A 24230-nucleotide genomic window follows, 5' to 3' on the forward strand; every position below is an offset into this window, starting at 1 on the left:
CAGCATTGCAGACCATGGCTTTACCCACTACACCAGAGTGATGACCCTCCAGAATAAACTTTTCAAAATTATTTATCCATTCATCTGAGAGAGAGAAAGGAAAGACAGAGTTCCCATCTGCTGCCCACAAATGCCCACAGCGGCCCAGAGCTGGGCTGTGTGCTGAGGCCAGGAGCCAGGAACCAAATCCAGGTCTCCCATGTGACTGACAGGAACCCAGTCACTTAAGCCATCACCGTGCCTTCCAGGGTCTGCATTAACAAGAAGCTGGAGTCGCAAGCGGAGCTGGGTTAGAACCCCCCTCCGCCATATGGAATGCAGGTGTCTTAACTGCGAGGCCACACCCAGGCCCCTGAACGTTTTTCAGTTCCGTTTGCCACAAACTTTTGAAGTACCCTCCTATGAAGCAATTTTTTGTTTTTTGTTTAAGCTGACGGTATCATTTTCTTGACTCATAACATGTAGTTTGGTGGAAGCAAATTTCCTTATCACACAGCAGAATCTCAGTTGGGTGGTAAATTTTATCTCTGGTCATCCCTGCGTCCTTAGAATAAGTCATTATTTTACAGGTACACTTTGCTGTCTGTTGAGATCCCTGTGCCAATAGCTTTCAAACTGTGTTCCTCGGCTGCTGTCCCCCCCCCCCCCCCCCGGGGATGGCCACAGGGCCTGCCATGTGCAGGAGAGGAGAAGGTGGCCAGGAAAGAGGGCCCCGCCCCCACCAATAGCAGCTCAGCTCTGCCTTAGCGGGCAGGGCTCCTTCTGTGTAAGTGTCTTGGAATTAAGAGTCTCGCTCCTAAAAGCAAAAAGAGGAGTTGGCAAAGTGTGGCATTGGAGGGCGTGTCCACTGCCTTGGGGTTTGACTGTCGCTGATACGGAAGCAGGGCGTTGGAATCTCCTCTTTGGCTCCTGCCCTGCCTCCTGTCCCCTCTGTGACTTTGGGGCCTGACTCTTCCCTGAAGAGTGACTTCCACCAGGATGGCAGCCTCGCGATGGAGAACTAGACAAGTTCGCGGGTGTGGACTTGTCTAGAAGGGAGCTGACCACTCCCTCCGTGCCCCTGACCCTGCTCTCCCCTCCTGGTTTTGCAGGAGGAGCCCATCACCTTCTGCGAGGAAGCCTTTGTCTCCCACTATCGCTCCGGAGCCATGAGACAGTTCCTGCAGAACGCCACGCAGCTGCAGCTCTTCAAACAGGTGCCCAGCCCTGAGGTTGCGAGCATGGAGGCAAGGGGCAGGGGCCGGGTGCAGAGGGTGGCTGGCCAGCAGGCAGACCCCGTGCAGACACAGTTGACGGTGCTTGGAGACAGCGGCTGGTGGAGACTCACTTTTTGAGAGCTCCCAGGGTCGGGGCACCTTCCCTGTCTTGGGAAACAAGCTCGTTGTTTGCTCCTGCATTTTGCTTGTTCAAGCTGCCGTCTTGTGCTCTTTCTCCAGTTCATTGATGGCCGTCTGGACCTCCTGAATTCGGGCGAAGGTTTCAGTGACGTTTTTGAGGAGGAGATCAACATGGGCGAGTATGCAGGTGAGACGCCCTCGCTTTCCTTTCCGGGCTGCCAGCGGCTGTAGGTGAGGGCGCGCCCCACACACAGTGCAGGTACTTCCTTGTTCCTTTATGGAGGGTTTGGAAGAGACAGATCTCAACGTTGGCCTCAAAATTTCGGGAGAATTCTGTTTCCTGGCGAGATGCACATGGCCAGTGTGAAATCCTCTGTCCCCGGGGTCAGCTGCTCCCGCTGCATAGACAACGTCAAGTTAAAGGTGGTAGGCAGCAGGACACAGGGCAAAAGCCCACGAGATGTCACAGTGGGAAACCTGCAGCTTTATCAGGACTTTGCCCCTCACTGCCGGCGTGAGACCTTGGTGGCATCATGTCAGCCCTTCCAGCCAAAGGTGTCCTGTCCTTGCACTGAGAGAGCCATCTATGTCACAGGGTCAGAGTCGTGAGAACCGCTCCATGGCCTCGCACAGGGCCTGTGCTCAGTAAATGTTTGTTTTAGATGTGAACATTGTTACCAGGGGCCTGGTCTCTGCAGCCCTCTTCAGAGGAGGCATCCGAGGCCCAGAGAAGTGTGAGCGGCCAACCGAGCCTCCCGACCCCCAGCCTGGCCTCCATCCCAGGTAGCAAAGGCCAGGGCAGATGTAGAATCGGCCCCCTGTGTCCTGTCTGGGCACAGGAGCTGCTTAGGGTGTCACAGGCCCTGCCAGCCCAGGCCGCATGGTGGGCACCCGTGTGGCACTCTGGGGCAGGAGTGGCGGGTTGTTGATGGCTATTTCCTGAATCCCTGCCCAGCGGCACCCTCAAGGAGCTCTTGGTCTGCAGGGAGAGAGAAGCACGCGACTCAAGACAAATAAAACTTAGAGCGAGGCAGATGAAGCAGAAGATGTTTATGCTGCTAGGGCGAGGTTCTGCTGTGTCTCACATGGTGGCATGAGAGCTGCACCCAGGAGGAAGGGTTTGAGCTGTGTTGGGTGTTGCGAGTGGGATCTAGAGAGAAAACGTGCTTTATGTGGGCCACACTGCGTTCGGGCGTTTGGAGCCTCCAAGGGAGCTGTTTGCTGGACACGGGTCCCCAGCTCCCCGGATAGAGGGACAGAGTGTGTGGCCGGCACCCTCAGCTCCCCAGACAGAACCACCAGGGCCCACAGAGTGTCCTTTCCCTGTCGCTGCCCAGTGTCCCGAGGGCAGGGTCCTCACGCTGAGCTAGGCTGCACAGCCCCAGGGGCTTGGCCCCCAGTACCTCAGGGATGGCGCACTGTGCTCAGAGACTTGGAGAGCAAGTGCTGTCCACGCCGACTGTTGAGGTTACTAAACAGAGAGAGGAGAGCGGTGAGCAGGCGCAGCAGGGGTGGCTTGTATGCGGAAGCCCAGGCAGGTGCTCATGGTTGGGGCGTAAGGCAGTGCGGTGTGGCAGCAGGGGTGGAGAGGCAGGGGCTGTGAGGCTGAGCTGAGACCTGAGAAGAGAGGCGGGGTTGCTGGGGAGCTGCCCCTGCCCTGCAGGTGGGGGGGGCGCTGTGAGGTCTGTAGTCAGTTCACTGATAAGTAGCTCCTTTGAGTGCTAGGGACGTGGGGGTGCCCACATGGTCCTCCCCGTCCTGTATGCCCACAGCAGCCTGGAGAACTCCTTTAAATCACAGCCTTTCTGACTTCTCTCTCCCCAGGCAGTGACAAAGTGTACCATCAGTGGCTCTCCACTGTCCGGGTAAGTGTGCGCCCATTCCTCCCCTGGCCCGGGCTCCTCCTGGGCCCTCTGGCGGACCAGTGCGAGGCTGCCATGAGGCCTGCAGCCTTCTCTTCTCTCAACAGAAGATGCTTTGGTGTTGACTGCCAGGCCATCCCACGGCAGGCAGAGACTAGAATGACAAAGCCACCCTTTCCAAGAGTAGAGAGAGACAGGAGAAGCCGCCTTGTCTCAGGGAAGCAGGCCAGGTCCTGCTGAAGAGAAGGCGGTGGGCTGAGAGCACAGCTAGGGTCTCTTGCTAGGGCCAGCGGCATCGCGGTCCTAGGAAGAGCAGCAGTGTGTCTGTCCCCGGCAAAGGCTCCTGAGAGAGGTGGCGCACCTGTCACTGAGGACCTTCATGTCATTGTCATGAACAGCTTCTTGTTATGTCAGGAACCAGGAGTATGGGGCTCCCAAGGCTTCTACAGAGTCCAAATCCTTGCCTTTCCTCCCTGCCCACGTATAACTGAATATGTGCCAACGTCAGCCCGTGGGGTGCCAGGTGCCTGGGGTCGGGGTGGGGGAGCAGGCCAGGGGCCCAGCCCTGGGAGAGGGGCTCCCGACCCGTCGGGGAGGCAGGCACGTAAACAGGCCGCTGCAGTATAATGTGATAAGTGTTCTCTCCGGCGCCTGGGCCAAGGGCGCTGCTGCCGAGGCGGGTCCCTTGGAAGTGGCCGCACTTGGCTGAGACCAAGCAGTTCCCGGATGAAAGACTTCCTTTGTTCTTCCTTGTGGCCAAACACACCACTTGGCAAATCAGAGACAAGCAGGGAGGACTTGTTGAGTGATTGATAAGGGGCGTTCCAGCCTCCAAGCGGCCGTGAGGGGAGGATACTGAGTCACTCTGGAAGGCAGCATGGAATGAGTGAGTGGCTGAGAATTTCCTATTGTCCCACAACACAAAATGCTTTCTAGGTTGAATTGTCATGTTTTTAGTGAAAGCTCAACTTTTTTGCTTTACTGTGGGCGGTTACCAAAAACTACCCTAAAAGAGAAGGCCAGTAGTGCTTCCCACATCGTCCTCCCCATGCACACGCTGGCTCCAGTCCGCCTTTGGTTGCAATTAACTCTGCAAAGCGCCCCAGATCTGATGATGTGATGCATTGGATGAAAAGCCCTCCACAGTGTGGACGCCTCAGCCTGGCGTCGCGAGCCCTTGGTGAGCAGACTCCATCCGGCCCCCCAGCCTCACTTCCTGCCCCGCCCCGGCCATGGTACAGTAACCCCTTGTTACGGAACGCACCCTGGCATTTCAGCTCCGCACTTTATGATGTGCTACTTCCCGCCCCTGGAGTGTTCTTAGCCTCCTCTCCCCCACGTCAGCTCCTAGGCAGCCTTCATGGGCCATATCAAAGGTTTTGTCCCCAGAGGCCCTTCCTGGCTGCCTGTGTATCCACGCCCCTGGTGCACACAGCCCTCGCTGCTCTCCTCACCTGGTGTCTGTTTTCTACCCCAGGGCTGAGGGTCTTGGAAGGCAGAGACCAGGCCCTTTCTGACTCCTGCAGAGAGCGGATTCGCAGGCCACTCCAAAACCAAAACTTGCCAGCAGCACTCTCTACCTCCCGGGGCGGGGGGGGGGGGGGGGGGGGGCAGGCCTTCCCTCTTCTTCCTCCCCTGCTCCCTCCCGCCCGCAAGCAGGACGTGGCCCTGGCGGGTTTCCCTCCAAGCCCTGGTTAACATTACAGCTCTTCATTTTTTTCCTTTTCTCAAGACGTAGATGTTAAGGAGGGCAGCCTACCAGAGGTTTTAAAAAGCAGCACAGAGCACCAAGGTGAGGAAGGGAAGCTGCACAGGTGAGGGCAGAGAATCTCCAGACTATGCTGGGCCAGCAGGACCCCCGCTGTCCCCCCAGCTGCCACGCCCATCCGAGCCTCGTCTGTGGTCACTAGGACTTCCGGAAAAGCCACCCATGCCCGTGGGGAAACCCTTGCCTCCGACAGCCTGGGGACAGGTGCCTAGCAGGATGCCAGGCCCAGAGCCCCCCTCAGCTGATTCTCACACTCGCACCCCCAGAGCGAGCCTGCCAGAACTGTGGCCGTAGCCACCAAGACCAGTGACCCTTCTAGGCCTGTTTTACCACCTAAACCACATGCCCCTGGAATGCGGCTTGAGGAAGAGCAGCCGCCCCTGTCGGTGTCGGCCTCTTTGCTCTTCAGCCCGGGTCGCTCAAGGGTGTTTTCCTTGCAGAAAGGAAGCGGGGCCATCCTGAACACCGTGAAAACCAAGGCCAACCCAGCCATGAAGACCGTCTACAAGTTCGTAAGTGGCGCTCCGCGGGGCCGTGGCTCACCGCGACTCCTCGGCCCGTCCTCGGGCAGAGGCGCGACGCACAGGCTACTGTGCCGTCTCAGGGGTGTTTATTTAGCGTTGAAGTTTCTTGACCAACTCAGCTTCCACGGCAGCTTCAGGTGTTGCTGCTCCAGAGCCCTGGGGCGGGGGCCACTGGTGTTAGTGTTTATGATGCAGGCTGCTTCGTGGACACCACCCCACCCCCAGCCAGAGGCACGGCCCGTGGGGTGTTCAGGCAAACCTCCGTGGGTATCCCCTTGGTTATGTCAGAAATGAAGCCACTCCCTTGCAGGCTTCAGGAGCGTGTCTACGGTGGGACGCACCCCACCCAGAGTCTCCTCACTCCCCCTGTAGGAAATGCATTGTCTGTGAGACCCCTGCCCCAGCAGAGCGAGACAGGAGAACACAGCCGTTCCCTGCGCCCCATGCTTTACGGGCCTCAAGTATTTTTCTTTTCCCAAGTGATTTCTCTTACTTGCTAATTTGACCCTGAGCCACTGAAATGGGGTAGTTTGATTTTATTCCTTTATTTTATTTTTTTTTATTTTTGTTAAGCGTCTCTGTGCTTACGCTGTAGTTGTATTAATAGCCACACAGGTCTAAGATGACATCAGATAGAAAAGCAGGGCATTGCCCCGGGGTGGGGTGGAGGGGGTGGCCCCGGAGACTCTGGCAGGGCGTCTGTTTCGGCCACTGACTGGGGCAGAACACTGGCCCCGAGGCCCTGCCCTGGTGAAATCGGAGGGGCATTCAGAACCTCGCAGCCGCAAAAGCTGCTGTCCTGCTCCTACTGCTGGCTGTCACCCGGCTGCCAGGATAAATAATTATAGAGAGCGGAAGAAGGGCTCTGGAAGGGGAGGGGGGATGTGCCGTGGAAATACAGGGGATAATATCTCTGCAGCCCCTTTAAGGGTTTTTTTTAACCTTTTACCGTTCTATTTGTTTTCGTAGCCATTATGTTTTCGACTTGATGATCCCGTCTCTCCTTCCTTTTTCTAGTAATCAGAGAAGGTGATTCGCAATGGACTGAAATCAAGCATAGTCCCTGCTGGAAACAGAAAGGGAATCTTAACTTAAATTAATTTTTCATGCAGGCAAAAGATCATGCAAAAATGGGAATAAAAGAGGTGAAAAACCGCTTGAAGCAAAAGGTACTTGAAGTTCTTATTCAAAATGTATAAGCACCATGTATGAAATGCGTGGCCACACAAAAGTATGATGCGATCAATAGAGGGCTGTTTGATACGGTGTTGTTAGCACACTTCAAAATGCACTGCCAGTGTCCGGGAGTGTTCACACTGTTATAAATATTCACAGACAAAAAAAACTGTCTTCAAATAACATTAAGACTCTGGCTTAAACCCACAAAGACAAGCAAGTTCACGGTTAGCACTGTCGGTCTGCCCCTTGCCAGCTCCATCCAGGCCTGGGGCTCACAGACATCTGCAGCAGCTGCCTGGGCCTCCCCAGCCTGATCCCAACCCCTCCTCCAGCCAGCCCCCGCCCCAGGGCAGCCCACAACCAGAGCCCTGCCTCCACGCAGACCGCAGACCCGGCACAAAGGGTGGGTTTGGGCCGGATGCTGTGGGGCCCTTCGCCACGGCGGTCGGAATGAGAGGATCCCGACAGTTTGGTTTTGAGACTCTGGGCAGCGAAGGGCTGGGCTCTGGGTGTCTCCTTGGACCGCCAGTAAAAGTGCATGAGGTCAGACAGGCTGTTACCCCAGCTCAGGTGCCCCCAGCCTGAATCTAGCCTCGCACAGTGTGGTTCCTGTAGCAGAGAGGGCATTGCTATGTGATGGTGAACGCCACCATGGCCAGTATTGTGGCCACCCTTTGTCCAGCACTTGTTAAGAACGGTCCAGGCTAGGAACTTTCACAGTTGGTCCCTAGAACAACCCTGTGGGGCCTTAACACCGCTTCACAGAGAGACTGGTTCCCAGGTGCAGTGCTTTGCCCACAGCCACGCTGTTTAAGCCTGGCAGGGCCGGGATTCGATTCCAGACCCCCCCAGCCGCAGCGGGCGTGTGCTTGCAGCTGCGGTCTTTGGCACTGCCTTCCTAAAAGAAGTGTTTTGTTTCCCGCCACATGCCTGGGACCTCTTACTTCATTATCCTCACGCCCCACCCGCACCCCAAAACAGCGCTCCTGTAATAAGAGCCTTTGTATATCTTGGCAAATTTTTTAAAAAATTGAAAGCAGTTTTAATTTTACCAAGTCAGAAAGGGCCTCTAATTAACTTCAAATGGTCGGAGGAATTGATTCCTTTCTTTTAATTGGAAAATAATTTGCTCTGACTAAGCATTTAAATTCTTCGTTCCAGCTGACGGTGAGTTTTTTGGTTTTTGTTGCTTTCTTTTTTTATTTTTTAAAATTTTTTTTAAACCAGCCAAGACTCACATACTGAGCTGTAACGTAATGTAAATCCAGTCTGGCGCAGCAGTCTGGCGCACCCTGCCCGAGACAGGCAGGTGGAATTCTTCACTCGAATGTTATTTGAGTCTCGACATTGAGCTTTTATCTCCTTTCCCAGTCACATGTAGCTGAATTGGATCACAGAATTACAGTGGAGTGGCAGGGCCAGGGGAGTTTTCCTTCCTTGCTGACTTGGGTTGCTCTTAGAATATTCTCTGAAATAGGCCAAGAAAGGGACCACTCGGCAGGCCTGGGACAGCTGCACCCTTGCGGGCTGCGTCTCGTCTGCACGCGTCAAGGAGCTAGAGACGTCCCCTTGCCTTCCTCCTCGTACGGCAAGCGCCGGTTAGATGGCAGCCCCCATTTTAGAACACAGAACATTTCCCAATAACCAGGTTTTGTACCGCGGCCGTTCAAAAGTTCCTTGAGACGATCTAGATCGCTTCCCTTCCGTGCCACCTCCCTTCCGGTCCTCAAAAGTCCATAAGGCACCTTTTCTTGCCCTCCCCTCTCTCTCCCCCCTGCCAGTCTTTTCAAGAATCGCTTCAGGAGATGATGTTCTATAGAGTGTGTCAGTCCCTCTCAGGTGACACACACGGCGAAGGCATTTTATAGAAATGTGGCTTGTCACCGTGGGGCTGTTGACAGATCTATTAGTGCACCCTTTTCAATTTTCACTTTTCCCCCCCTTCGCTCGTGGAGATTTCCACAGGTTTGATGTCTTGCGGTTGCTCCTGCAAGAGCTGTTTTGTAATTGAAACTGCAGCATTGTGCAGCACACACACAGGCCTTGGGTCTCGGGAGAGCCCCAGCTCCCTTTCTTGAGCCAATTTAGGATTTGGCCTCGCCTGACCTCCCTCGGTGCAGCAGAAAATATTTCCCTGGCTTTTCAGCTCCATGCCCCTCCCCTCCGCGTGGCGACACATCTCCGTGGCGCTCCAGATGCACCTGCCACAGACATCTCAAGTCTGGCTTCCGGCGCTAAGCAGTCGGGGCAGTCCCCAGCCAAGAGCCAATTGTCGGCTGTGCTGGGTTGCCGCCTGGCCTCCTCTCGCTCTGCATAGCAATGATGACCTCGCAGACAGAATCGCGAACCCGGTCTTGCCCTCCTGGCTCTCGCCTTGGGTTTGAATTGCATACAAACGGGGGTCCGTCTCTAATATGTCGGAGCAGGGCCCCTTCTCCATCCCTTGCTCATTTGTACCACAGATTTTTCAAAGCACTGGAGAGAGAAGCTTTGGAGGTGTCTGTGTGGCCACTGGCAAATCATTGTTCCTGGAGCCTTTGTCTGTTTGTCTTCTTTATCTGCTCTGCTTCAGTCCAACAACAACACCAAAAAAAGATGGGGATGGAGAACGTATTTTCTCGGGAAAAAAAAAAAAAAAAAAAAAAAAACGAAGCAAGCTGGTCAAGTTCTTGTCTAGCTTGGCCTCCTTTGAAGTCTCTCTTGCTCAAAATTAGAGGAAGAAAAAGAAAGGCAAAGACACCAGCCAGCCGTAGCTTTCTAAGGGAGAAGCAGGCATCCCTCCGGGGCGTCTCCCCCGTGGAGCCGGCAGCAGGGCTGTGGACTGTCGACAGACTGCTACGGTGCGGGACAAGGCTGGCACCAGGATGGCCTCTTTTCCAGACGGTGGCCACACACTCATTGCTCCTGGGCCGCAAGAGAGCATTAGGACAGCCACATGAGACAGAGTTTCTTGCCTCCCAAGGAGCCCCTGGAAAACGTGTCTTTCCCAAAGGGGCCCACTTCACAGCCCAAAAACTCTACAAAGCTTCCAGATCTTTGGTCTTCAGAAGACAAGTGGAGCTTGTTGATGTGACGTCTCTGTGACCGAAGGGAGCAGATTCACAGTTGATGTGAGTTTTGGCCAAACATTCCCGGCGCACAGAAGGGCACGCCTAAGTGCGTGAGGGCCGAGAGCGAGGGATAGGCTCTTGGAGAGCAGCTGTTTTCACACCTCATCTCACAACTGTCAGCTCCCTGTCTCCAGGCACAGGAAAACCTGCTGCAGCCTGCATCACAGAGATTCCAACGTCAGCTACTAGTTTCATATCAATATTCATTTTAATCTGCGTTTGCCGTGGTGTGGGCTGCGCTGAGTAGAAAGGCCGCTTGAGTCTGAAGGTGGCGATGGGTAACTCCCCCACCAGCCGTCCCAGCCAGTGGTGGAGGGACCCGGCCTCCCACCACCACGCCTTTAAGCCCCCCTGCACAGCAACGTGCTGTTTGCGCTTCGGAGGCTGGTGAGCCAATTGCCAGTGCTGGTTGTGTAGGATACTAACTGTGTGACCTTGGGTAAGTTACTACGCCTCTCTGAATCTAGTTTGCCTCAGCCATAAACCTGAGAAAGCACAGCCTGGCACTCGATTGCCGTGAGGATTGCAAGGGGCCACTGAGCAGATGACTGAGTCCCCTCTGTCTGTTTGCTCACATCCCACACCTGGAGCAGCCTAGGACGCGCTGGGCATCTGATCACCTCCCCAGAGACCCCGCAGCCAGCAGAGGAATGTTTCCAGAACATGGCCCTGACAGATCAGCCCCTTGGTTAAACCCTTTCCCACCTTCTAAACCTTCTGTCTCTCTGCCTGGGCGGCTGGGGCGACAGCCACTGGAGGGACAGCAGCTGTCCCCTGGACGTGTGCACGCTGTTCCTTCATCTCCACCTCGCGAAGCCCTGGCCTCAGCTTCCTCCGTGGCCTGCTCCCACCCCAAGTCCCTCTGAGCCCTCTTTGTCCTCAGGTCTCCCAAGACCCTGCCTCCCTGCCATCTCCCGGGGCCTCACCGTATGCTGCACCTGCCTTCTCCACGGGCGGGTGGGGGCCGACCCACCGTGATTTTTGATCCCAGTAAGTGCTCAGGGACGGGGCTAGGAAGAGGATCTTTCCTGCTGCTGGGCTTTGCCCCCGGCTGGGAAGTGGGAGGTGCCCGTGTTCTGAGCCACACCGCAGTGCTGTGGGAAGGGGCTCGCCCCTGGGAGGGCCTCGGCGCTGCTGCTGCTCTGTCGGGTGTCTTGCTCCTGTGGGACCCTTCCGGAAGGCACGGCTCTACCCCTCCTGTCAGCTTCTTGATTCTGCTTTCTAACAATGACATTTAGAAGGTCAGCTTTTTTTTTTTTTTCCCTGTCTGCAAACAAAATGCACATTTGTAGGGGAAAATTCAACACATCAGGAAAGCAAGAAACAAAATAACAATCTCATTTCCTAACCTGCACTTTGACTTAATGTGTCCCAAACGTTGCCCAGACCACTAAATGTCTCTTCCACCAGTCATTTTAAAGAGCTACATAAACTTACATCTCATTGACGTGCAGAGGTACTTTAGAAAGCTTGTGGAAAGTGGAATTAAACAACGAGTTTATGTTGGTTTGGAATCCATGCATAATCTCACAATATACATTCTCCCTGAGCTTCCTGAAGCCCCCCCGCCCCCACCCTGTAAATACGTGTTCACCCGTCCACTGTTGCACACCTCAGTCGGTTTCCAGTTTTTTCCAGGCATGTGTCCTCGTGGGCAGGACTTTGCCAGAGTTCGTATTATTTCATTAGGATATGTTTCCAAACAGGAAATGAACGGGCCTAAGGGTTCACACGCCTTTTAGGCTCTTCATGCAAACCGCCGGTTCACGTTCCCACCAGAAGGGTGTGAGAGCACCTGTGTCCCGAGTCCTTGGCTGATGGCCAAGTTCGTTCCTAGGCCTCCGAAGCTGCCGCTCGTGGCTCCCCTGTAGCCGTGCCCACTTATCCCTGGCCCATTCACTCCCCACGGTTTCAGCCGGCACTGCAGGACAGGACTAGAGGGAGAGGAAAACCCCACTCCTGAGACCTGTACTACCCTCTATTAATGCAATTGTTCTATTTTATTATTACTTACCGTGGTTATGCTATCATGATGCCTAACTTATAAATTGGACTCCTTCATAGGGTGTATGTGCAGGAAAACACCTGGTCTGTAGGTGTCAGGCAGCCCCCGGGATCTTGGAACTTCTCTGTGGTGTGTGAGGGGACCATGAGATTGTTGCTATTGGATACAAGCAGAAGCCTGGGCTGTGAACCATTCCTGTTTCTTTCGACTCTTCCCACTCTTCTCCCGGTGGCCTCCTGGTAGAAGGCTGCCTGCCCCCAGCTGGAGTAGATAGTGAAGAAATGGAGAAATGGGTGGAGCAGGCCAAGGGACTTTGTAAGAATTCTTTTCTTAAGATTTATTCATTTATTTGGAAGGCAGAGTGATGGTGGGGGAGAGAGAGAGAGAGAGAAAGGGAGAGATCTTCCATCCCCTGGTTCACTCCCCAAATGCCCAAATAGCCAGGGATGGTTCAGACCACAGCCAGGAGCCCGGAACTACATCTGGGTCTCCTGCATGAGTGGCAGGTGCCCAAGCAGTTGGACCACTCTCCGCTGCTTCCCAGATTCATTAGCAGGGAGCTGGGTAAGAAGCGGAGCAGCCTTGGGGCTGGCGCTGTGTTGTAGCAGGTAAAGCTGCTGCCTGCAGTGCTGGCATCCCACATGAGCACCAGTTCAGGACCCTACTGTTCCAATTCCCATCCAGTTCTCTGCTATGGCCTGAGAAAGCAGCAGAAGATGGCCCAAGTCCTTGGACCCCTGCAACTGCATGGGAGACTCAGAAGAAGCCTCTGGCTTTGGATCGGCCCAGCTCTGGCCACTGCAGCCACTTAGGGAGTGAACCAGCAAATGGAAGACCTCTCTCTGCCTCTGGCTCTGCCTCTGCCTCTCTGTAACTCTGCCTTCCAAATAAATAAATAAATCTTTTAAAAAAAAAAAAAATGAAGGGGAGCAACCAAGACTCAAACCAGCGCTCCCATCCGAGATGCTGGTATTGCAGGCGGCAGCTTAGCTCACTGTGCCACAACGCCAGCCCCTTGTAAGAGATAAATCTGCACCCAACTAAATAAAACCAGTGTGTGGCTTGCTTATTGACTCAAGAACATGTGTCTCTTGGGCACCTTTGCCTTCCAAAGTTTCAAGTGAACTTTATGGAGGTTTCCTGGAGAGCACGTCGGAGTTGCCATCTAGAGGCAGGAAGCTGAGAGCCTGCAACCCTGCTTTCAGGCTGCGGATAAAGGATGTGATTAACGCGAGGGGTGGCCGAGGAAGAGGAGCTGGGAGAGGTCCCGTCCGTGACCTCAGTTCAGAACTGCTCCCCTCTGCTGCTAGGGGGTGGTCCAGCATGAATGCCAGGAGTCGATGGCTGCAGGCCCTCTGCTTTCCACCTGTGGCCTTAGGGAAATTACCCTCTGTGAGCCCTAGAGAGTGGGGTGGTCCTGTTCCCCATGTGATCGCTGTGGGACCTGGGTGTGAGTGTGAAGGCCAAGGGTGTGCAGGTGCCTGCCAGGAGTGGCTTAGCTTTACACAGGGTGCACGTCAGAGGCTGCCTTTACAAAGTGCTGTGACGTCACAGTGAACCCCGTCTCCTGGGAGCTCAGATGCTTGCCGAGCAGGTGGTGGTCTCCCCGCCTTGTAAAGATAAAGGAATGGGTGCTGAGAGGCAGGCTGAGGGAACTGGCGAGATCAGCCCGCGAGTTCGTGGTCAGCGTGAGACTAGAAGACTCCAAGACTTAGAGGCTTAGACTAAGCTGCTTTTCCCAAAACTGCCCCATGCACTTCCTTTTGGAAATCGCTCTGTCATCCTACAGTGTTTCATTACTATCAGGGTTTTCTTGCCATGTTATTTTGCAGTTAAATCTTTTTTTCCAACCACACACACACACACACACACACACTTGTCCTGAATCAGAAGCGACTTTGTGATTGTTGGGCCTCTTCCGCCTCACATGTCCTACTCTGAGTGCCCCCACCTGGAGCCAGAATGCCTCCTCCTCCTCTGTCGCTTCCCAACACAAAGGCACCCCCCACACTTCGTCCTGTGTGACCCAAGCTCCTTTGGGCAGCCCTTCTCCAAAGGAGCATTTCTCCCTCTCTCCCTCTCTCCCTCTCTCCCTCTCTCCCTCTCTCCCTCTCTCCCTCTCTCCCTCTCTCCCTCTCTCCCTCTCTCCCTCTCTCCCTCTCTCCCTCTCTCCCTCTCCCCCTCTCCCTCTCTCTCTCCCTCTCTCCCTCTCTCCCTCTCTCCCTCTCCCCCTCTCTCCCTCTCCCTCTCTACCTCTCTCTCCCTCCCTCCCTCCCTCCCCCCATCTCACTGGCTGAGACTGACCCTTCCCAGGTGGGCCGCTTGACCCAAGCCCCCTCACCCCAAGTAAAACTGAGAAGTCTTCCTCTCCCTGTGCTGTTCCACAAGCAGCAGAGGCTCCCCAGGGCTGGCCTCTCTGGCAGCTTTGATTCCTGAGGAGAGGAGGCCCGGAGCTAGACAAGCTGGGTGTGTTGGGGCCGATGTCTATACATCTGCATGGTGGCGCATGCAAGTGTCTGTGTACTTCCTGTCATGGGGGTAGCTAACGGTGTTCTAGACCCGCGGTTGCCTTGTCTATCTCCTTCCATCCTCAGAGCTGCCCTGCCCACCTACCTCAGACTTGGAGATGTGCAATGAGGGAACACTCCCTGGTGTCCCCCGTCCTCTACTCAGCTGAGAACTTGGCAATGACCGGTTATCCAGAGTCTCTATGAGTATCAAGGGTACTCATTTTGTTGATCCAAATGCCTATGCGTTGTTGCAGTGAAGAGAATTAGAAATGGTAGTTATTATTTAATTCTGGCTGTGAGTTTTTTAGACTGGATAAAACAAAAAGATTATTTCCACGTGACCTCTTTGGGCATTTATTCTCTGCCTTGTTCCATGAAGACTGAAGCGACTTTCTTGGCTTGGAGAACATACGAGACTGCCAGCCTAAAGCATTGGGCCCGTGCCCTGCCTTTTGCACACTGGGGTTCCTCGAGTCCTTGTAACTTGACTTGGTTCTTCTGCAGCACAGCCTGATGTTACCCTCTGGGTTTAACAATATGCCGTTGCTACCCTAATGTTTCCTGAGTCACAGAGGCCTCCCTCAGACTTCAGTCTCTTCCTCCTCCTCCCTGAAGACCACAGGGGTGGGGGAAGAGGCTCCAACCACACACACAGGTTCCCAGACAGTAGCACCATGAGTGAGCCAGCACAGGAAACATGTCCACACGCACAAATAATCAAAGTTGTGCAAATTAGAACAACAATGTAGTGTAGTTTTTCACCTATTAAATTAGCGATACATTCTTAAAACGACAAGGCTAACAAGTCTCATGAAACTGATAATGCGTCCATTGCTGGTAGTTGGTGTAAATTGGAAAGCAGTTTGGTAGGATGAATAAAAAGCCCTAGACGTGTTCCTATCTTTTGACCAAGCAATTTCATTCCCAGGGATCTCTGTAAAAGCATAAATAAAAAAAAAAAAAAAAAAAGAAGAAGAAGAACTGCAGTATGTGTCACTGGTATTTAGAAAAAAACAAACAAACTTAGATGCAATCTAAATGCCCAAAGTAGTGGAGTGGAATGGTTTAATAAATCATTGTTTATCTGCTCAATGAGCTATTATGCATCCATTAAAATGATGATGATGCCTGTGCAACACCATGGAGATGCTTCTAATAAATTGGGAAAAGCAGGATGTAAAACTATGCATGAGCTGTGACTGCGAGTAATTTTTAGATGTCTGCATGTAGACAAAGTGAATAGGAAAATAGCCGTGTGAAATAGCAGGATGAAAGATGATTCTCTTTGCCATAATCCTGTATTACTGTGTTATTGTTGTAATTGAACGTGGGTCATTTTGGTTTCTCTAGTGCTTACAAGAACAAGAGTCAGGTCAGCCCTCCAATTCCTCCACCTCTCTGGGGAGGATAGCCTGGGGCGGACCTGTTGGCTGTGGGGTTTGGGCCCGGATACCTGGCACCAACCCCGACTCCCGCCGTGTTTCCCCCTGCAGGACATCACAGAGAATGGCTGTGCACCCTCCACGGAGGAGCAGCTGCCAAAGACTGCACCATCCCCTCTGGTGGAGGCCAAGGACCCCAGGCTCCGAGAAGACCGCAGACCGATCACCGTCCACTTCGGACAGGTACGTGCCCGGCCCTTCCCCAGGCCTGGATGCAGAAACCTGCAGCTCAGGCAGCAGGCAGTTTTTCCGTTTCGGCTCTCTTTAGCAAAGCAACCGCGAGGAGTTTCTCACATCTTCAAATGTGTGTTTGGTGCAAACATGTTTTGAAGGTGCATTTTCAAAAATTTCAGGGAGACAGCATGGCTCTGGTCGTAAACCAGCTCAGCTATTGAATGAAGTCATTACAGGCAGCTGCCGCCTCCCCCACTGCCAGGCACTGGGCTGAAGGTGTCTCCGTTAGCTAAGCGTCTCATTAGAACACTTTAGCATCCCAGGCCCTTCTTTGCACCTTCAAATAAAAGGCAACAAGCGAAGTCTTAAAAAAATCAATTAGGAGTTCTTTATTAGTGTACTTCCTGAAGATCGATGTCGGGAGTGGGGCTTCCCAGAGTAAGCACTCGCGCTGCGATTCCAGAGATGCAAGTCTCTAACCAACTATGTCCAGCGACCTGGGCATTTGAAAAAGTGTCCATTTGTTTGATTTTTTTTTCCCCCTTGTACAAAACACTGTGCCGAGATGGAAACTAACATTTCTTTAATCCATTTCCTATCCCTGGTTGTATTTCTGGTTGGGGAGATTGGGTACCTCTTCTACTTCTCTGGAGTTGGCTCTTTTGATGAGCAAAGGTTATTTGGTTTTGGTTGGTGAGGAATGGCTCGTTGAGCAAGACCTGGCCGTTAACAAGAGTGTGCAAGTTTACCCTCAAACCTCCTGAATCTTCAGACATCTTCCACATAGTCTTTGTGATTTTTGTCCTAAATGCGACTACAGTGTCACCGCAAAAAGGACCTCTGTTTGAGAGGCTCCTGCTCTCCAACAGGCATTTACCGGGTAGCAAAGTGCTTCCCACTGCAGGGGTGAGCTGATCGCAGCCTGGGAAGCGTGCGTCTCCTATCAGCGCTCTCACATCATCCGTTCACGTCTCTCTAACCCGGGGAGGCTCGCCCCCTCTCCTGATGTCACACCTAAAAGGGACATTTCTAAAAACTGAAATGCGGCTTAGGAAAGAAGCATCCAAGGGCCGGCGCTCATCCAGCCGTGTCCCCTCCCCCAGCAGCTGCCACCATCCCCCCCCCCCCCCAGCTCCCGCCCCTCAGGAGAACTCAGCACCCGGGTTCCGTGGCTGCGCTTGCTGAAAGCAAGGCCCTGTTAGCTGTCGCCGGCGTGGCATTCCTCCTTTCCTTTGTCCTCGTTCCCGCACACACTAACCTTCCCATGAAAGGAGCCCCTCGCCGGAGTTGGGAGCCCATTACAGAGAAAGAGGGGGCGGGGGAGAGGGGTTTCATGGTGTTAAACATTCCATTTTTCGAAACACACAAAAAAGAAGGCCCTATTTGAAATGGAGAAAGACCCTCTTTCCATTTCAGCAAGAAGTAGAGATGCTTTCATGTCACTCCCAGCTAAATACAGAATAAGAGTGAGTGTGCGCCCGCGCGCCCGCTCACGGGTGGGGGATAAACAATTAAAAAAGCCACCCCAAACTCTGTTGAAATAAGAGCTGTCTGTGCCTTCACAGGTCTGCAAACTGGAGAGGATGAAAGTGGCTTTTTTCCCCCCGTTTGTCACTTCCCTCACGTGGCTGCCAGCATTATGCAAGTGTACAGGAAGGCAGGATTTTTTTTTTTAATGCATGCATGCGGATTAAGGTCAAGCCCCCAGTATCAGCCATGCAGCGGGCTCTCCCTTCCAGCTGCAGCCGCAGAGCCTACCCACAGCCGCGAGATGCCTTAATTGAGACGTGCTGTCAAAGTGACAAACACATTTGCATAGAGTCTACACTCTATTTATTTTCTCTGGAAAGGTCTAGAGCCTGCTGTTGGTTGAACATTCTTAATCAGTTTGCTGTAAGTGAACTGCCAGCCAGCTCACTTGTGCCGGCCCCTTCTTCATTAGGTGACAGATTAGCTGTGGGGGATGGGCCAGGGAAACCGCACACCCCTTTCTTTTAACTCTTTGCAGCTTTGCCCTGTGGTAGCTTGGCCTTGGTCCTTGCCCGGGTGCTGGGTCTGATGGGTCACCGGGTGGACCGGGCAGCATTTCCAGGGCACGTGCCTCTGTCAGACAGGAGTGTTAGGGCCTCACCATGCTCCCCAGTGAAGAGACTTCTGAGCGCCATTTCAGGAATTGTCATATTCTCCTATGGGCTCTTTTTTTTTTTTTAATGTGATATTTTTGGTTAACCAGACTCCAACCTGACAACCAGGCAACTTTAGCCTCATGTTAAGAGATGGCATTGGTAAAACCGTAGGCCTGGTGCCACTGGTTCAGCTTTTCCTGGGCATATAGAAAATCTAAGCATTCATCCCCAGATCACCAAAGCTACTCAGGGAGCCCCGGTGTTGTATTCTCTCTCTTTGGAAAATAATGGACTCTCCTCAGCTCCCAGTACCCTGTGCGTCTCTGCCAGCAAAGGACTTTTAGCCCTATCCTACAGACGTAGAGCTGGAGCTCAGGGCCGTGAAGGGACCTGCCCAAGACCACACTGCCAGCCCGAAACCCAGGGCGGTCCAGCCAGCATGCGCTCGTACCGGGACTTCAGCTGTGTGCACGCCAACCTCAGAAAAGTCCTTCCCTTGAGCTTGCGTTTTTGTGAGTCTTATCCTTTAAGAACACTTAGCTTGCTGCCGGGGATGGAGGCTGCGTTCCTCTGTCCACCTTGCAAAGCTGGTGCAGGTGTGGGCAGCCCAGAGCGCTGGGTAGGGGCCATCCCACAGGGTGGCCCCTTGCAGAGCCCTCCGACAGCAGGTGTGCGGAGGGGCGGGCAAGAAGGCGGAGTGTGGGGTCCAGGCGAGAGCTGCTGCTGCCTTGTGCGTTTCTCCTTGGTCACTGTGGCTGCTCCTCTATTTCCTTACGCGTCTGCTCACCCGGATATCTAGACACACTGCGCATCGAGGGCAGCAGTCCTCGGTCCCCACACTTGTGGCGCATCCTGAGGGAGTCAGATCAGCTCATGGGCCAGCTGAGCCAGAGCGACGGGGCTATGGGGAAGAGCTCCCAGGGCGCCAGTTGGGGAGACCTGAGGCCAAATGGTTGCTCCAGCTTTGCTTCTGAATTTGAAAGAGCGTCACCGTGCACAGGCTGGTGGACGCCTGCCAGCCTCGCCCAGGGCAGAGCTGCCCGGGAGCTCCCAGCCAGGGGGCGCAGCGGGCAGCAGAGGGAGCCAGCGAGAGTGAGGGAGCCAGCTCAGCCCCTTCCTCCAAACCGAGGGAGGGCACAGAGACGAGCTCAGGACCCCCGCCTCGTTCTCCGCGGTGATAGGGACAGGAAGCGTGTGTGTTTCTGCGGCGACAGAAGGAGTAGGGAAGCAGCGTCCTCCCAGGCAGAGCCTGGACGCACCCTGCCCAGAGCCTCTGCCTTCCGAGGAATCAGCAGAAGTAGCCACGCTGCTCCCTGTACAAGCTAAGGCGGGCAGGCCGCCAGGTGCTTCCCATCTGTGCGCATGGCCTGGGCTCCTCCCCAGCAGCTGGTAGGAAGAAGGCAGAGTGTGGCTCGGCACCCCTGCTACCACAGAGCAAAGCCGCTCGGATGCTGTTTGCGGCAAAGGGCACTCGTTCGCACTGCAAAGCCAGCAGCAGCACCTCTGCTTCTCCTGGCCACGTGCAGCCCTCCCTCCGGGCCCGGGACCCGGTCTGACTGTGTGTGTCCAGTTTGTAGATGCTCCTCTGGGTGTGGGCTGCCAGCGCTGTGTGCCGTCGGCCGGGGGTTGAGTCCTCCACTGACAGGGAGGTGGGAGGAGGAGGCAGACCCCTTCCAGGGCTCCCTGCATTAGTTTTCCCCACATTGATCGATGTGCAAAGTCATTACCTTCCGGTCTGATAGATTCCAAACAGCGGTACTGAAAAGTGTCTCTATTCCGTTTAAGCGGAGGGTTCTAAACCTCATTCATGTAAAGTCTGAAAAGCTGGGTAAACTACGGCCCAAACCAAGCCCCACCGTGGCTTCCAGAGAGCTGTGACAGAGGGTCGGACACCCTCACGAGAGCAGCTCCTAGCTTTACGGGTACATCGCAGGCCACGGGAGCTTGCCACGGGAGGCTGGAGAAGGCCGCTTGGCTGCCACGTGCCTTCTCAGCACCCCTGAGTGCCCTGGCAAATTCTTCTGCCCCCTGAGCTGAGAGGTCACTCACATTCCCTCCTATTCAGCCGTTACCTCCCCGGCACCTCCAGCAGGTGCTCCCATGTTCCCCAGCCACCTCAGACCCAGGCCTCTGATCTGAACAGGTGCTCCCCACCAGCCCCACTCCTCCTCCTCCTCCTCCTCCCCCAGCTCCCACTCCAGGAGTGGCACTGCTGTGCCCCCAGGACTGGTTCCTTGTTCCCCTCCTCAGAGCTCCCGCCTTCTGCCCCAGAATCACCTCTCAGTTCCCTCCCCCACCCCCCATCACCTCGGTGACAGTGCAAGTCGCCTGGTCTCGCCCCTGGACTGTTTGCTAGTCTCCTGACTGGCCCTCCCACGGCAGTCCCTCACTGCCTCACCACCTCACAGGGTCCACTTGGAGCATGCACAAGTGGCCGTTCCCCCTGCCTGCTCCCCGTCTCCCCTGAAGATGTCCACGTTCCCCCTTGGTGTGGCACCTGTCCGAGCCCAGAGCAGGTCCCCTTCCTAAGTCGGGATTCCCTGGACTTGTTTCTCGAAGGCTGTCTCCACTGCCAGACCCAGAGCCCCTCGGATGTCACCTGCCCTCTGCAGGGCCCGGCTCGGAGCTGGCAGTCAGCATATGCCCCTGGGGTTGTTTATTATTGGTGCGACTGCGCAAATTAAGTCAGAGCTGATTATTGTTTAAGTGCTCACTGTGTGTCCAGCAAAGTATTTGGTTGCATTTCAATTGCTATGATTATAAAACTCTGTTTATTTGAAGAAGAAAAATGAATATCCCATCCATCAGCAGTCAAAAACTATTTCCAAACCGGTTTGTGTTCTGGGAATTTAGATCCTGTCTCCCCTTTGTGTGTATTTAGGGGAAGGAACAGAAGCAGAGCAGAGGACCGGCCTTCCCACACTGCTCCAGGATGGGTAGAGCTGGCCAGGAGCAGGCACAGTGATGTGGGGCAAGGAGTTACATCAAATAAACCAGCAGCACGGATCAGACGTAAAGATTCTTCTAACTGTAAAAGGGACTAAGACAGTTACAAAATGCAAAGTGTGAACCTAGCTCTGCCTCTTTGATTTAAGGAAAGAGAAAACTTTAAACATTTTCGTGGGGAAGTTAGAAAATTGGAAGATGGACTGGGATGTTAGGTGGTATCATGAATTTGTTGTTAACAGCAAGGTTTTATGGGAATCTGTTCTATTCCTAGCTGAAGTATTTAGGGGTGAAATACCGCGAGGCCTGAAGCCTTCAATTAGTGTGGTCACAGAATGCCACACATGCACACTCACATGCATATAGCACCGTTCGCAAAGACAGAGAGAGAGAGAGAGAGAGAGAGAGAGAGTGACAGCCCCCATCTCCTACCCCACCCCTGAAAATGTAAATGCTGGAAGGCAGTGCCGTGGAGAGAACCAAACACTGATTTTCAAATCAGGCAGCTCCAGGCTTAAATTTCAGCTTTGTCGCTCACTGGTGGGTGACCCCAGTAAGTGACTTAACCTTGATGAAATCCAGTTTTCTCCTCTTTAGAGTGGGGCTAGCAATGGCAGCGTCCCAGGTGGCTGTGAGAATTAGGTAAGATACTGCCTGTAAATACCTAGCTCCGTGCTGGCCCGCAGGCCCTGGTGACTCTCAGTCTCTCTCCCCAGCAGGCAGGTGCAAGGCTGACCCTACATCCCCTGCTGGTGTGGCCTCCCCACCAGCCATGTCCCCCCAGTGCTCGGCCATCAGCTTGGCTCTTGGGCACACATCCTGCTCATATGCACTTGTAACCTACCCAACAGCCCCGCAGCTCTCGGCGGCAAAAGCAGAGCGTCAGCCAAGAGGAGGTGGCGTGTCACGGCACAGAGGGGTTGGTGCTGGCGCCACAGATGGCAAGGGACGCTGCCCAGGCCTGACTCAGACATGCGAGCAGAAGGGGCCTGGGGCAGGTGAGGGCAGCAGAGCGAGGCATGAGTGAGCAGGCGAGCATTGTGGTCCACAGCCCCAAGCCATTTGCTTGGCCCAGCTCACCCACACTGTTCTTCATCAGTCCACGAGGCTCCCTGCGTGGGGCTCCTTCACACCTGCTTCCTTCCGCGTCGCGCTGTCCACCCCTTTTCTGCTCTTTTCAGCCAGCGTACAGTGAGAAAGCAGGGCCTCGGAGGCCGTCCCCCCAGTGAGCTCTCTCCAACTCCTCCTGGTCCAATCCAGCCTTTCCACGTGCCAGCAGGGGGACCATGACACCACCTGCCGCCCGTCCTGGTTGGGTGACCGTCCAGTTGTTTTGACTCGCTCGCTGACGTTACCAAAGGCAGCACAGCCCCTAATTGGCAGCACAGTTGTCAGGTCTCTCTCAAGCATGGCTGGCTGGGCCTGTCTTCCCTGTGCCTCACCTTTCCATAGCCCAGGCTAGCCCAGGGACAGCTTCCTGATAAAAGGTTAACAAGCCCAGGGTTTGCTCCTCTGAGCAGGCACGCTCAATTTCAGAAGGGAAGAGTTGCCCATCAAAACAGGGAAATCAGGTTCTGGAAATTCCCAAGGAGTGGGTACAAAATTTGGAGAGTTCTGAGTGGACGGTCGGTGTTGCCTTGGCAGATAGCATGCCACGTTGAGCTCAAAGTGAGGACCGAGGTCCCCATGTTCCAGGGAAAGGCTGGGGGTAGACAGCAGCCAGATGAAAGCCCAGGGTCAGGATGGCAATTGGCTTCTAAGCTACACGGCCGCCAGGCGGCACTAGGTAAGGCTGGTGGCTGAACAGCCAGGGGCCTCCCACACCAACGCTCCTGTTGCACTTGAGCCCTTGAACGTCCACCTGAGTGCCTCTTACGTGCTGAGCAGGTGTGGTGTGGCGATAACTTGCTCACCTCCCACCAGGCACAACACTGAGGCCCACAAGAACAGGTCCCTGTTCCATCTCCCTACCAGGCGACTCCAACAGGTTGGCCCACTTTCAGCCGCCCTGTGACGGTCTCCAATCTCTCCTCTCTCCGGGCTGGGAAGAGGCTCAGAGAGGATGGTGCCATAGCCAAGGTCACACAGCTTGGAAGCAGCAGTCAGGATCCAGAGCCACGTTTTCATTCTGAAGCTTGGGTTCCTGCCTAGCTGTGTGCTGAGAGCCTGGCAGTTTCCTGCTTGAGCTGTGGTGACACGGCCAGTGCAGCAGCCTGGGCAGGTGGCCCAGGACCCCAGGGTGCGGGGCTGTAGGAAGGCGTAGCTCCTGCTTTCCCTGCGGACCACAGGCCTCAGAAGGCACCAAGACAAGGAAGCGAGCACCCTACGCTGGGTGTGGCCTCCGTACACCAAACCCACCATCAGCGGGTGACAGGCACGCTGGAAACTTCCCTGTGCATTGGGACGAGTGAAATACAGAATGAAAATTGGACACCTTGTAAGAGGTGTGCCAGCCCCGTCCCAGAAGCCAGAGGCATGGCCTGTGCTGGAAGTCTACAGCGGTGAGGGTACTCTGGGTTATAAGAGATGCAAAGCCCCAAAGAGAAGCTATTTGTTAGCTTCAGGTGTGCGTGACCCAGGTATCAAGTCATGTCAGCAGGCCCAGATTTTTTTTTTTTTTAATTTTTGTATATTTTCGATTTTGCTTTGGTTGCATTTCTTGGCTTTGCCTCTTCTGCTGGTGCCGCTCTCAGTCAGCAAGATGCCTGCCGCAGCTCCAGACCACATTCTTCCAGGTGCAAAACCAGCGGCAAAGCTTTGCTTCCTAGTAACTCCCACCTGCAGCGTGGGTTCACTCCCTGAGCCAGCTCCCATCACCTGCCCCATTGAACAAGTGGGCGTGGCCCAGGGTTTCTGTGGCTGCAGGAGGGATTCCAGCTGAAGCACCTCCCTAGGAGGTGAAGAATGGTAGTTTCTGGCAAAGAAACCAGAGGGCGCCCTTTTTTTTTTTTTCCTTTGAGATTTGTTTATGTATTTGAAAGGCTGAGTTACAGAAAGAGAAAGAGAGAGAGAGATCTTCCATCCACTGGTTCACTTCCCAAATGACTGCAACAGCCAGGGAGCCTGAAGCTCCATCTGGGTCTCCCAAGCAGATAGCAGGGGCCCAAGTACCTGAGCCATCTTCTACTGCTTTCCCAGACACATTGGCAGGGATACTGGATAGGAAGTGGAGCAGCTGGGACTTGAACCAGTGCTCATATGGAATGCTGGTTTCACAGGCGGCAACTTAACCCGTCACGCCACAACC

At 54.3% G+C, this 24230-nt stretch overlaps 1 protein-coding gene across 9 annotated transcripts in view; it reads left to right on the plus strand.

Moving 5' to 3' along the window:
* Nucleotides 1–24230, plus strand: part of DENND1A (DENN domain containing 1A) — a 566150-nt gene that overhangs the window by 503160 nt on the left and 38760 nt on the right. For 8 of the 9 annotated variants that reach the window (XM_062207587.1, XM_062207591.1, XM_062207594.1 and 5 more), the window contains 6 exons: nt 1092–1196; nt 1437–1524; nt 3162–3202; nt 5408–5479; nt 6604–6660; nt 15789–15920. In XM_062207587.1, coding sequence (XP_062063571.1) covers nt 1092–1196; nt 1437–1524; nt 3162–3202; nt 5408–5479; nt 6604–6660; nt 15789–15920 — 495 coding nt within the window. The other variant, XM_062207593.1, reaches the window with a different exon arrangement.

This window comes from Lepus europaeus, chromosome 12, assembly GCF_033115175.1.
Source record: "Lepus europaeus isolate LE1 chromosome 12, mLepTim1.pri, whole genome shotgun sequence".
NCBI lineage: Eukaryota > Metazoa > Chordata > Mammalia > Lagomorpha > Leporidae > Lepus > Lepus europaeus.